We start from the raw sequence: 14,331 nt of genomic DNA on the forward strand, positions 1-14,331 counted from the left end.
TGCCACACCCTGCCTGCACCCCAACCCCCTGCTGCATCCTGCACCCCAACCCCCTCCCTTGAGCCGCCTGCTGCACCTTGCACCCCTCCCGGACCCCTACCCCCTACCTTGAGCCCCCTGCTGCACCTTGCACCCCTCCTGCACCCCAATCCCCTGACCACAGCCCTCTGACACACTCTGCACCCCTCCTCCACCCCAACCCCTTGCCCTGAGCCCCTTCTTGCCAACCGCACCCCCTCCCAGACCCCGCATCCCCTCCCACATCCCAACCCCCTGCCCCAGCGCTACATTCATGGCCCTGCATAAAATTTCCCCACCCAGATGTGGCCCTTGGGCCAAAAAGTTTGCCCACCCCTGTCATAAGAGAACCATTGGCTATACCTACCAAAGGCAGAGAGTGCTGTCCTCCAGAGACCCCACCCACTGCTCACTATGTGCAAGAGGAGTGTTTCCTGGAGAGCCCCAAACACCACACCTTCTATCTAACACTGGCAGAGGTCTCATTTAAGCAGATAAAATCGCAGCAGCCCTAGACAGGGCTCCAATCCCCCAACATACAATGAGAACTACAATCGGAAATAAAAGCAAAAGAGAGCCAATAGGGAAGAGGTGTTTGCCGGGGGGGGGGGGGAGATATTCACTCCATAAGGAAAAAAGTGGGTTGTTCACAGTCTCCATAATGCATTAAAAACCCACAAAGAAAGGAGAGAGGGACCAGCTGGTGACAGACAGGTCACAGTCCTGCATGTGTGCATATGAGAGAGAGAGACACACACACATGCACAATGGAAGAGGAATCACATTCCCAAAGGAAAGGCAGAAAGGGGAGAGGAAGGAAATTACATTAAAAGGCTTGTAGACTGACTTGGGGCTTTCAAAGTCTCTGAGCAAGAGCCATATCTCCTGAACATGGAATTCTAAACACTAATTCAGTGTCTTCCCTTGACAGAGATTATTCCCCTTCCCCATTTTATTCTGAACAAGCTGCAGTGCCAGTAACTGCCTAGAGATCATGGCTAGAGCAAGAGATTTTCAATCCAAGCAGCAGTTTCCAAATTGTCCCCACCCTGGCACTCCTATTTTAAATATCTCACTAACTGGGTCTAGAGGTGACTGGAATTTCTAGAATTACTGTCAGAGGCATAACGATTTGACCTGCTGGAGGAGCTGGTACTTTTGTCAGAGGCCCAGACGGAGAGTCTGCCTAGGCCACATGACTGAGATGAGCTGATTTGCCACGGAGCTAGAGAGCTTTGTGACCTGATGTACATTCACTTGTCTATCTGGACAATATTTTTGTAACACTTCTCGTTTGGTTTGTTCTGCTTATTCCTCGTCTCACTGCAGATTAAGTATGCAGACTGGAGAGGGTGATCTATTTTATTTATTTATTTGTAATAGGTATTAAAGGTATTTGCCATGTTATTAAAGCAGGGCATAAGAGAATAATAGTTCTCAGCAGAAACTTGTATATGTTGAAATAATATGCCTCATGTCATCTTCTTCTCTTAAAGGAGGTCTCTATTCATGCTCAGTCATTTGCCAAAGACATCTTTAAATCCCCAAAGCATGCTAGATTCCTGCAGCAGCCAGTGCAAAGGATTCTGGGGCCCTGTGGGGGGTCTTGTCCTGCACTTAATAGTATATCTTGTGCAGAAACAGGAATATCCAAGTTGAGGGGAAACTCTCCAGGCAGAAAAGAGTGGTTTGGGACTGATTGAACACTCTGGTCCCAATGCTATTATACCAGTACATCAGGCCTGCACAACACGCGGCCCGCGGGCCGCATGCGGCCCGCAGAGCCTCACTGTGCGGCCCGCGAGGGGATTCTAAATCCCCCGCACATGGCGCTCTGCGGGCAGCTCAGAGCCCTTTGAATCCCGGCCGCGGCCAGGAAGCAAAGAGCTCTGGGCTGCCGGCAACCGCGGGGAGTCCAGAGCCCTTTGAATCTCAGCCGCGCGGGAGTCAGAGGGCTCTGGGCTGTCCGCCGCTGCGGATAGCCCAGAGCCCTTTAAATCCCAGCCGCGGCTGGGAATCAAAAGGCTCTGGGCTGCCTGCAGCGGCGGGAGCCCGGAGCCCTTTGAATCTCAGCCGCGGCCGGGAGTCAGAGGGCTCTGGGTGGTCCGCAGCGGCGGGGAGCCCAGAGCCCTTTAAATCTCAGCTGCGGCTGGGAATCAAAGGGCTCTGGGCTGCCCGCAGAGATTCTCAGCCGCTGCTGGGATTTTAAGGGCTCAGGGCTCCCCGCGGCTGCGGGCAGCCCAGAGCCGTTTGAATCCCGGCATGCGGCCGCTGTTTGCCCCCTCCCCAGACCTCTGCCCCAGCTGCCCTCCAGGATCCCCACCTCCCTATCTAACACCGCTGGTCCTTGTCCCCTGATACCGCTCTCCTGGGACTCCTGCCCCTAACTGCCACCCAGAACCTCACCCCCATCTAAATGCTGCTGCTCCTTGTCCCCTGATTGCTCCCTCCCAAGACCCCTGCTCCAACTACCCCTTGGGACCCCACCCCCTATCTAAGCCTCCCTTCTCCTTGTCCCCAACTGCCCCCTCCTGAGACCCCCCCAACTTTCCCCCAGGACCCCACCCCCTACCTGTCCCCTGATAAACCCCTGGGACTCTCATGCCTATCCAACTGCTGCCTGTCCCCTGACTGCCCCCCGGAACCCCCTACCCCTTCTCCAACCCCCAGCCCCCTTACCGTGCCACTCAGGCCAGCGTGTCTGGCTCCATGCAGCTCCAGATACATTGCTGCCATGCTCCCCCGTGGAGCCCACAGGGCCCCCCCCCCCCAGCACCTGCCTTCCAGATTTGAACACCTCAAAATTCAGGAGTGCTCAAGCTCAGTTTGGGCAGCTGTTACTTCATTTCTCCCAAACCAAATATACTGATCCACTGTAATTTGCTTTAGAAAAAGCAGGATAAAATTGAGCAAGAAATGCTTATTAGCACTGGAATTGCTATTTTCAACAGCCATTGCCTTTTTGTTTATTTCAGGAAGACAGTGATATTGCATTGGCAAATTCCCCATAGAAAGAAAGAGTGGAACAAAAGAATAATAAAGGCACCTCAACTTTTCCTCATTTATGGAGGACAGTCTTATAATATGCATCCAGATATCTTCCAATCACACAAGCTGAAAATTGTTCCACTTTACTGCACCTCTGTACCCATATGGGAACCAATCCTGTCTGTGTTTTGTGCACATCCAAAATTCCTGCTGAATGACCTGCCCTGGGAGCGTTAGCAGTGACCCAGGGCTGGGGAGGCAGGAGGTGTGTGTGTGGGGGAGGCACTGGTGGAGGGGAGCCCAGGGCTGGGGCAGCAGCAGGGTGGGGGGAGGGCACTGGTGGGGAGGAAAGGGGGAAGCCCAGCGCTGGGGCGGCATGGGGTGTGGGTCAGTGGGGGGAGAGCCCAGGACTGGGGCAGCAAGGGGGTACAGGGAGGAGCCCAGGGCTGGGACGGGGGGCAGACAAGTTTTTTTTTGCTTGGGGCAAAACTGCCGGGTTCCCCCAGCCGCCGGAGCCCTGAGCCCTTTAATTTGACCCTGAGGGCTCCCAGCCACCTCTTCAGCTGGGAGCCCCTGGTTGATTTAAAATAAAGTATCACCTCCCCACCCCCCAGGGCCGGCTCTACATATTCGGCCGCCCCAAGCAGTCATGCGCGGGAGACGCCCCGGACCTCCCGCTGGCTTGACTGGTGAGGGTCCGCTAGTCGCACGGCTTGGCTGGACCTCCCACAGCTGCGGACGGTTGGCTGGTCCGGCGGCTCCGGTTGAGCTGCCGCAGTCATGCCTGCGGGAGGTCCAGCCGAGCCGCGCGACCACCGAACCGTCCGCAGTCATGCCTGCGGCAGGTCCGGTAGTCCCGGGGCCCAATCTGCCGCCCCTGACGACAATTGCCGCCCCACGCGTGTGCTTGTCGCGCTGGGGTCTGGAGCCGGCCCTGCCACCCCCAACCTTCCTTTTTGACCCATAGCTGTTTTGGTGGGGCAGCACTGGGGAAGGAGGGTTTATTTCTGCAGGGCTGGACGGCCCTGGGGCGGGGTGTTTCTGTGGGGCCGGGAGGTTTCAGCCCTCGGCTGTTTTCTTTGGAGGAATGTGGCCCTCGCCGCTTTACGAGTTGTGCGGGCCTGCAGTACATCGTTAATCTATGTGTGAGGGCACATATGATTTTATTTTCTTATTTTCCATTAGCCCATGTAGGTGTTAGAATACTGGGTGGGTCCTTCCAAGAAAAGTTGACATCTCTCTTGACAATGTTTTACAATTAATTATTTTGTATGCTGGTGATTAAGGCTCCAATTTACCCACAGATCTTGTAGATTCCAAGATTTATATGTTAAAAAACAAACACACACCTCAGCCATGTCTTTGGACATTTGTGGAATTTTAGCATGAGAATCTTTCTAAATGTCTGTCCTTTCCTTTCCAGTTCTACTGCTAAAACTTATTCTGTGTGTTGGCTATACCTTGTATTGACTTCTGTAACTGCCTCCTTTCTGGACTTCCTGCTCCAAGTCTATCCAACATACAGTATTGCCGTAGCATTCAAAAATCATGAATTAGGGTCACTAACAATCATGAGTCTGGTTTCGGTTTCAAAATTTATAAATTAAATAAGATACATTTTGGATTATTTTCATTTACATTATAATTTTTGATCCTTCATGCTACATGTTTTCAAGCATTTCTCTACAACCATGAGAAGCCATAAACTTACTTTTTCTTTTTTTAAATAAAAGCAGAGATTCTCATGTATTCAAAAAACTGCAGGAGCCGGAGTCTTTAAGCAGCACACTAAAATGTCATAATCCATGTAAAAAAAATTACAAGGACTGGTAACAGAAAATATTTGCTGCTACTATAATCTTCCCCCTCTCAATCTCTGGACTTCATCATCACCTACCTCTGCAAATCATGACCAGCTCATCCCCCATTTTAATCTCTTCACTAACTTCTTGTCTTCTTTACCCATAGTAAATGTAAGCTATGGTATGACTTTCAAGGCTTTTCACACCTGCAGCTCCTCCTCTTCATTCTACATACTACTCCCAATCCTCTCTCCTAATTACTTCCCTTGTCTCCTTCTCCCACTCTGGGCTGTACACCTTCCCTCTTGCCACCACTATGCTTGGAACAGCCTCTTATGCCCTGTGTGCCAATCATTCTCCCTCTCCTACACCAAATACATAATAAAACCACTTTTACAAAGTTTCTGACATCTCCATCAACGTTTCCATGCTTTCTGGCATTTGTAATGTATAGCACATGCCTAAGCGACACTAAAATCCTTGGGGCTGGGACTTTGTCTTTTCCATGTTTGTGAATGGGCTGAAGAATATAATGAGTTTGCAATATAAAACTCAGAACAAGCACTATTTCTTCCACTTGTGGCCTTTCCCTGTTCTGAAGCCAGGTCTTCTGCATCAGAAGTGGAAGGCTGTCCTGCCATTAGCATGCATTGCAGTCTCATTAACTAGCATGTGAACACACAATTATATTCATTTCAGTACCTATGGAGTTTCTTTTTGAAGATGGTGATACGCTCTTTTCTTGCACTGTTTGATATGTACTCAATGTTTGATAAGCCTTCTTACTACTAATTGGTACCTGGTGACTATGATGAAATGCTTTCCTGATTTCAGCCCAGGGCTAGTCTACACCAGCAACTTTAAAGCGCTGCTGTGGCAATGCTTTAACACGGCTTGTGTAGTCGTGGCAGAGTGCTGGGAGAGAACTCTCCCAGCGCTCTAAAAAACCCACCTCCACAAGGGGCGTGGCTCCCAGCACTGGTGCACTGTCTACACTAGCGCTTTATAGCACTGAAACTTGCTGCACTCACGGGGGTGTTTTTTCACATCACTGAGCAAGAAAGTTGCAGCTCTGTAAAGTGACAGTGTAGACAAGGCCCCAGTGAAAAACTATGTCAGAGCTGGGCTTGCTGTGAAGGTATTTACGCCCTTATCAAGGCCATTGTTCTAAATGTGTGGAGGCACAAAAGTAGACGGAAGAGAACAGGGGGTGAACTGAGTTGTATCTGTACTATCTATTAATGAGGTAACGAACAGTAGCTCAGGATGACTACCTTTATTAATTAGACTACATAAGTAGCAATCTTGAATTGTGCGACTAGTATTCAAGCTCTTTTATTCAATAAATTTGACTTTGTTCTTAAAACTGCAATATGCTTTCATAACTCTACAAGTCACATGGGGTGGGGAAGGGCCAGAGACTATATTGGGTCTATAGGAGTAGTTGCATTGTATACAACATTGTAACTGTACAAAGAGCTGCAAAGCAAAAATAAAAACTGAATTTAGCAGATTTCTGTACTGAAGTCCATTTATCAGGCTTTGTGGGACATTCAGACACAAGTGTAAGTTTACCTGTGGCATGATTTTTGGTTTTTGTAAAGAATTATTTTCTCCTCTGTGTAATCCTCTTGATACTTCCCAGTTTCTGAAGATATCCTAGAATGCAACAAAACAAGTGCTAGAAGGCTTACTGAAACCATGCTATTTGTGAGGTCACAAGATGCTACATTCTGGGGTATAGTCAGTGAATCAGGAAGTACCAAGAGGATTTCTCAAGTGGGGGAAGGGGAAGGGGACTCATTTAAAACAAAACAAAACAAAAGTCAAAACCACATTTATGCAGCATTTGTCCACAGGCTGGTAAGGGATGAGTTTAGCACAGAAACTAGCATTTAATTCAGTTTTCACTTTTGTCATGCAGGTCACCTTTGACCTACACCTCTCCATTCCAGCTCAGCTCCTCCCCCTGCATTTTGCCCTTGTTGTGAAATTCCTCCTGTGTCTTTGTGGAATGCCCTCAGGTATTTGTAAACCATAACTGGCTCTCCTGCATGGAATGCAAAAAAGTAATTAGATAACATCTAGCTCATCCTGGATATTGGATTTCTCCAAACATTGTAATCCTGCATAAACTTGATCCAGGCAAACACTATTATCTCAATTTCATTACTAGTAAGTAATGCAAATGAATGCTACTGTGTCCACCTCTCTCTATAACTATATTATGGTAGAGACCTATTTAAAATGTAGAAAAAAAAATACACCAACAGTCAAAGACTGTCTATGTAGCTACATTAATTGTTTTGAATTTGAACATTTTAAAAAGACCTTTTAATGGCAATAGTTATCTCAGTTCCTAGAGGATAGAAACCACATAAATCATCATAATTGCTCAGACAGAAAAGCAGAGGTACTCCTCTCATGCACTGCCCCAATCCTCAAATTCACACAAAACTCCGAAGTAGCTGGATACTTCTGCTAAAATGATAAACAGTGAAAAAACAATGCTGAATTTAAAATTCTCACCCTTATGCTTCAGAGTTAACGTTCCACTGAGATTAATGGGAGCTGCTTATACTCCCTCTCTGGACTGACTCATGGCAGTCAAGGATCACACAACTCAGATGCCGTGCATTTGTCAGCCCTCTCATGCATCCCTGTAGCCTAGCGCAAACATCACTCATTCCAACCAGGCTGTAAATGCATCTTCTGACCACCAGGGGGCTGCAATTACACCAGCTAGAGTCCAGGGGTAGGCAACCTGTGGCACTCACGGTCCTGGCCGCCGGTCTGGGGGGCTCTGCATTTTAATTTAATTTTAAATGAAGCTTCTTAAAAACCTTATTTACTTTACATACAGGGCTTTGGAGCTGTGCTCCGGCTCTGGAGCAAGCTCCAGGCAAAAACTTGCAGCTCTGCACTCCAGCTCCAGGCTCCTCTCCAAAGCCCTGTTTACATACAACAGCAGTTTAGTTAAATATTATAGACTTATAGAAAGAGACCTTCTAAAAATGTTAAAATGTATTACTGGCACGCGAAACCTTAAATTAGAGTGAATAAATGAAGACTCGGCACACCACTTCTGAAAGGTTGCCAACCCCTGAGCTAGACAGAGATCCAAACCACACACTTCTTTTCTGGCTGTTCCCCCTGCTGGATCTGACAGGTGAAGGAGAAGGCAACAAAGGCCAGGACTCCATCCAGATTGGGGCCCAGTACTGGCTTCAGGCTTCTCCAGCTTCCTTTTAACAAAGATCCCTGCTCATCCAGCTACCCTTATTTAGACTGTAAACTCATCAGGGTAGAGACAGTCTCTTGGTTACCTGTATGTACAGTGCCTATGACACTCAGGCCCTGATGCATGAAGAAGATCCCTATGCTCTACTGTAATACAAGTAATAAATAATAATAGCCACCCCAGCAGCCCCAAAACCACCTATACACCAAAGATCCTCCCACATCCTCCACCACTTACTCTAGAATCCCTAAACACCCTGCCATCTACCACAGCCACAGTTGCCATGTTTTATGCAGCTCAACATCCTACCCCCACCACTGTTCGGGGAAGGATGTGTGAACCATAAGCTACAATTTTGAATTATATACAAATTATTTTTAAATGTGGTAATTATGCAAATGAATTAAATAATTGTCATGAAATGTTATATGGAGTTGTACAGAATCTGGCAGCTATGCCAGATTCTAATTCTCACTCTTGCAAAGCCTAAATAAATGGCTTTTTACAGAGGACCTAAGATGAGCTGCAGGAAAAGTAATTCTTACCCCACCCCACCCATCAACTTGGCGTGGAGCAGATGAAGAACCTATCTGCTGCTACTGCAGCAAAGAGTCCTGTGGCACCTTACAGACTAATAGACGTATTGGAGCATGAGCTTTCGTGGGTGAATACCAAGCTCATGCTCCATTACATCTGTTAGTCTGATACTCTGCTGCTACTGTTAGCTCCGTGGACTTTAGTAGTATCTGGAACTCCTATGTGGAGGTATAGGCCTTTGGATCCATGTAGAGAAGGATCTACCTCCTAGACTGAAGGCTCTTCAAGACAGGGACCATGTGTTCACATGCATATGTAACTCAGATTCTGACTGAGGCCTTTGGGCACTGCCATGACATAAAAATTATTAGTACTGGCCATTCCTCTATACTTTTCCTGGTTTGCCACCAGATTCCTCTAGGTTGAGTCCTCCTACATGGCCTGCTCTGCTCATCCATGGTGGTTTGGCTGGGCTTCAGACTTTCCATTCCTATCACGAGGATGGGAAGCATTTCAGCATTTGGCCCTTACAACTATTATTCACTCTGCTAGGGTCAGCAATGCATCAGTTCACTTTCAAAACAAAATACTTGCAACTAGAATCTTGGGGTGGGGGATATGTTAATAAAAGCTTAGAATCCAATGAAAACAGAAAGGAAGGGTAGCATGGAGTGCCACCACCACCAGTCTCAATCTGCTCCCTGCAATTGGTATTGACATCCTTGCGAGCAGTCTAAAGTGCAAGGGTTGAATGGGCCATGAAGACTGCATTCTTGTTTAATCCACAATAGTGTTCATGTATCTTGAGGGGCAGGGAATGGAAGTTTGCAATGTAACTGTCTGTGGCATACCTGTTCTACAAATGGCAGATTTTGGCTGCAATGTGGCACATTTCTTTACTACTAAATTCACACTGAAGGAAAGCTCCAGTGTTTCTTATAATACTATAAAGCACTAAATAACCACAAATGCAATTTTAAAAAACCACCATAAAACCCCTAAGCAGTATATAACTGCATTAAAAAAAATTACCATCTGGTTTAATCTTACACTTTTACCATATTTATAAAATGTACCTTACAAAATATCTGTTTTCCAATTATTTTTACTGGCAAAGCTTATGTTTTCAATTCTTCTTAGCAAAATCTTCAGATCGCCATTTCCTGTTTCCTTCTTAATTAGTTAAGGCACTTAAATTAAAACAAAAACAAAAACGCTTAGCTCAGATATATTTGTTAGAGTCATTTGATTCTGGGCTCAGTGAAAAGAAGATAAAATTTTACATAATTGTCCAACTAAATCTCCAGATTTCTGTCTGTTGTGCACAGCTTTCATAAGTACCCGTAAATCTAGGTAAGTTATTAAAAGGCAGAGCAAGATTTGCTGCATAAGCACCAGTCTCTTCCCATAAATGCTCATCTTTAGGCCTCAGAGTGGTTTGCAAGGAGATTGGGGCATTAGACTGCAAGCTCTTTGGCATGTGGACCATGTCTTCATATGTGCTTCCATGGCACCTACCAGAATGGGGCCCTGATCCTGACCATTACTGTAATATAAATATTAAAAAGTAATAAAAAATACAACTTCAAGTGTATCCTTAAACAGAAATAAGGACTTTGTCTGCCACAGGCATTCTATTAGACAAGCACTGAAAACTGAAAAGCAAGCCTCCTACATCCTCCCAGTTACACTATAATTTGTTACTTCTACTGTACTAATTATCAAAACATACTCTTGCCCCCCTGTATGTGTAGAAGGGAGCAGCAGAGCATGAGTTTAATAATTTAACATTTTGTCTGCATCCTCTCCTAACTTGAATAGAAATACAGCACCCTCTAGCGTTCTTTTAAGAAAAAGTGCATTGATATCAATTTGAAATCAAGTTTTGCCCATGCTCATGTGGGGCAATATCTATTTAAACTGAGCCAGTTGAATGTCTGTTTGACATATAGAACAGGTTTATATAAACGAGCACACAGAAAATGCTATCCAGAAGAGTTTTTGCATCAGAGAGTATCTCTGATGTAAGAACTGAGACACATTTGTTAAATAGTGCTGTGTGAAATGTTCACAACAAAACACAAAAAGAAGGGTTACTTCCCAGTCACTGAGATTATCTGAGAGTTGCTTGTGTGTATTCATACAAAGGGGCTGGCATGGACAAGTCTGCACTGGACATCACTGACCTACCTGAAGACCCTTCTGGGGTCTTAATATAAGGCAAGGGGCACCACATACCTCTGTATTATGTCAGCAAACAATGAGGGTGAGTCAAAGCCTTTGAAGACCCTGCATTTGAGCCCCATCTAAAAGTTGATGCAAATCCTGAGGACAGAGCCTACAGCGGAGAGGACTGTGGCTTTGGTACCAACACTGTCTGTTTTTCTATGCCTGTCGTGGAATAAGCAAAAGGCTGTGCTGTTGCCGTCAATGCTTTCTCTGCACAGCATTAACAATCCCTTCTGGATCTCAGTCCAGACATGGCTCTGGCATCAAGGGGAGCCCTTGAGGGCTCTAAGTGCCTAATAGTGTCTGGGGCACTAAATGTTTGACATCATAAGGGGATATTCATGAAGCCCCAATGAAGGATGTACAAGCTCAAGATTCTGGGACACCGTCTGAAGACTGGGAATGCATAGAGGCCCTCAAAGAACCACCTCCAATATCATTAAAAACTAAGACCAAGTTAATCCAAAGATTTGCTAACGTTAACTAACTTCTGAATAAGTGTAGTAATTGATTTTATGGTTTTGACTCTAAAAGTAATGTTAAATTCATGGTTTTGATATGAAACTAGGTAAAACTCAGCTGGTCCCCAGCCTCCCTGAGTTATGATTTTAGATTTATATTTTGTTAGAACTTGGCATATTGACCAGGAGGGTGGAACTGGAGAGGTATGAACACAGTCTGACCAAAGCTGAAGGTCTGCACACAAATCCCAGTAAAGATAAAACACTTAATTTCTTACAGGTTGTGTTGCAACTGTACTATTCTAGTGCTGCGAGACAGCCAGGTGAGGACAGAGTGGTACACTTTCCAGAACGTACCATTTTTGTGTAGCCAATCAAATAGTGATCCAAACTCAAATGGGAGTGCCATGGATACCATCTGCCTTGTCCCTAATGGAGGATAGGAAAAGCACCTCTGCTCACTCATACATTTCTTAATCTTTGGCATTCTTTACAATCTCCTTTTGTCCTTTTTGTCTTGCTTATTACACTTCAAAATAACACCTGTTACCATTTAACACGCAAACAAGACATGAATGTGTGTCATTAAGACAAATCAAGCTTTAGGAATTCTGCTTTAGAAAAATTCTTATCTATTATATCTGCAAAATCTGTTCTACCCTAGTAAACCTGCATGCTTGCATTGCTTTGGCAGCTGCACTGATATAACAATTACACTTCATAAAGTAGATTTAAGTGACACTTCTGACTATACTGCTAGAGGTGCTTCCTAAGTAGTCTGTAAACTACTTAAGGGCTTGTCTTCACTGCAACAGTTTAGCCCTGAGTTAATACACTCAAGTTATTGCACTCTAGCTAGCCTACCTCTAGGGAGTGAATACACGGCAAAATATCACTCCCGCTAAACAAAGTGATTTGTTTGTAACATCACAGTGATTAGATTAACAGTTGAGCTGTTGTCACTCGAGCTGCTGCATCCCCACTGCATTACTAGCTTGAGCATCAGCAGCATTTGAGCTTTAACCAACCCCACAGGTCAATTAGTTTGAGTTTAAAGCACCACTTAACTCAAGCTAGTGATTTGTGTGTGGACAGGAGTTGGGTTAGGAGCAAAATCTGAATCAGCTCAAACTAACAGGGCAGGGAACACAAGCTCTTATAGTTTCCATAGTCACAGCTCAGGCAGCATAAGGGCTTATACACAGTGGAGTAATATGTACTAACTTGCTGTGCAGTAATTGGTCTGTGGAGACCCTGCTGCTGCACAATAAAAGTTCTCTAGTGCACTTTAATGTACAGGGAACTTTTAGTGCATACCAGATGGGTCTACAAAAGTGATACTCAGCTTGAGGCTCGCGAGTCGCAAGTGGCTCTTTAATGTATCTCTTGCAGCTCTTTGCAGCATGATATTAAAACACCATAATTATTAGCCAATCTAAGTTATTACCCTATCAGGATTATTTTAGTATGTTATTAACCAACTGTAGTTGATAAAATAATACTTAGTCAGTCATTTTGCTCTGAGAATAGTTTATAAATAGTAAACGAAACAATGAATTCACTCTACTGTGGCTCTTTTGGGTAATGCTAATCACTAATTTGCCTCCTGAACCACTGAGGTCTGAGTATTACTGGGCTACAAAGACTAATTAATGCACAACATGTAAGTGTGCTTTAGAATTCACACCGCTGCAGTGTGCAGAACCCCATCATGTAGACAAATCCTAAGGGTATGTCTACACTATGGAGATTATATTGGCAGAGCTATGCACACGCATCCCCAAGTGCAGATGCAACCTATTCCACCAGAAGAGATTTTTCTGTCAGTGTAGTGTAACAACCTCCACAAAGAATGTTAGTTATGTCAACAAAAGCACTCTTGCATCGACATAGTTGCATCTATATTGGAGGTTATGTTGGCATAGCTACATTGATCAGCAGTGTGTTCTATTCACACCCCTGACCAATATAGCTATGCTGATATAAAGATCAAGCCTAAGAGAATTACTCAGTTTTGTAGTTCAGTAACCCAGCCAAGTTTACCTGCTCATAAAGCTGCATCTTCTAATTCCAGTAGATTAGTTAAGACACTTACCAGAAAGACCTAGTTTAGAAGGGACTGTTGTAGAATAAGACTGAGGTGCACTCATGCAGCAGCAGGGGCCAGTGTTTTGTGCAGATATATAATTTTTTAAAAGGAGCATGGATCAACAATGGATTCCTGCCCTCTACGGCCCCCCTCAAAAAAGTCAGCCCAAATTCAGATTTATGAAGAAAAACCAGACAAAAACTACACATAAAATCCAAGAGCATACAAACTAGCCCTGAGTTAAACTGGACATCAACTGGTCACGTAGTTTTAGAGGAAAAAAATGGTTACCTACCTTTTCGTAACTGTTGTTCTTCAAGATGTGTTGTTCACGTCCATTCCACATTGGGTGTACGCGCGCTGCATGCACGAGCATCGGAAACTATTTCATAGAATAGAATATCAGAGTTGGAAGGGACCTCAGGAGGTCATCTAGTCCAACCCCCTGTTTAAAGCAGGACCCATCCCCAGACAGATTTTTACTTCAGTTCCCTAAATGGCCCCCTCAAGGATTGAACTCACAACCCTGGGTTTGGCAGACTAATGCTCAAACCACTGAGTTATCATCCCCCACTGCCCCCAACTTTTCCCTTAGCGGTACCTGGCAGGCCAGCGGGCCCCCTGCCTGAGCAGCGCCACTGCGCCGTGCATATATACCCCCGCTGACCCGACTCCCTCCAGTTCCTTCTTGCCGGCGACTCCAACAGAGGGGTAGGAGGGCTGGTGGTGGAATGGACATGAAGAACATGTCTCGAAGAACAACAGTTACGGAAAGGTAAGTACCCGTTTTTTCTTCTCCGAGTGTTTGTTCACGTCCATTCCACATTAGGTGAATCACAAACTTACCTTCGGAGGAGGGTAGGAGTCATGGAACAATTGATCGGAGGACCACCCCGCCAACCGCCGCGTCCTCTCAGGCCTGCTGGTTGACCACGTAGTGGGTCGTAAAGGTATGCACCGATGACC

The 14,331-nt window shown here is 45.5% G+C and overlaps 1 protein-coding gene across 13 annotated transcripts in view; it reads right to left on the reverse strand.

The window, feature by feature from the left end:
• Positions 1 to 14,331, reverse strand: part of ZMYND8 (zinc finger MYND-type containing 8) — a 152,818-nt gene that overhangs the window by 121,057 nt on the left and 17,430 nt on the right. Inside the window, exon 1 of one of the 13 annotated variants that reach the window (XM_039498971.1) lies at positions 6,384 to 6,576. The exons of 11 other annotated variants lie outside the window; for them this stretch is intronic. In XM_039498971.1, the coding sequence (XP_039354905.1) occupies positions 6,384 to 6,511 (128 nt within the window). In that variant the 5' untranslated portion in view covers positions 6,512 to 6,576. Of the gene's footprint in view, positions 1 to 6,383; positions 6,577 to 14,331 lie in introns of those variants that run through there. One more of the 13 variants, XM_039498980.1, reaches the window with a different exon arrangement.

Source organism: Mauremys reevesii, linkage group 13 (genome assembly GCF_016161935.1).
Source record: "Mauremys reevesii isolate NIE-2019 linkage group 13, ASM1616193v1, whole genome shotgun sequence".
Lineage (NCBI taxonomy): Eukaryota > Metazoa > Chordata > Testudines > Geoemydidae > Mauremys > Mauremys reevesii.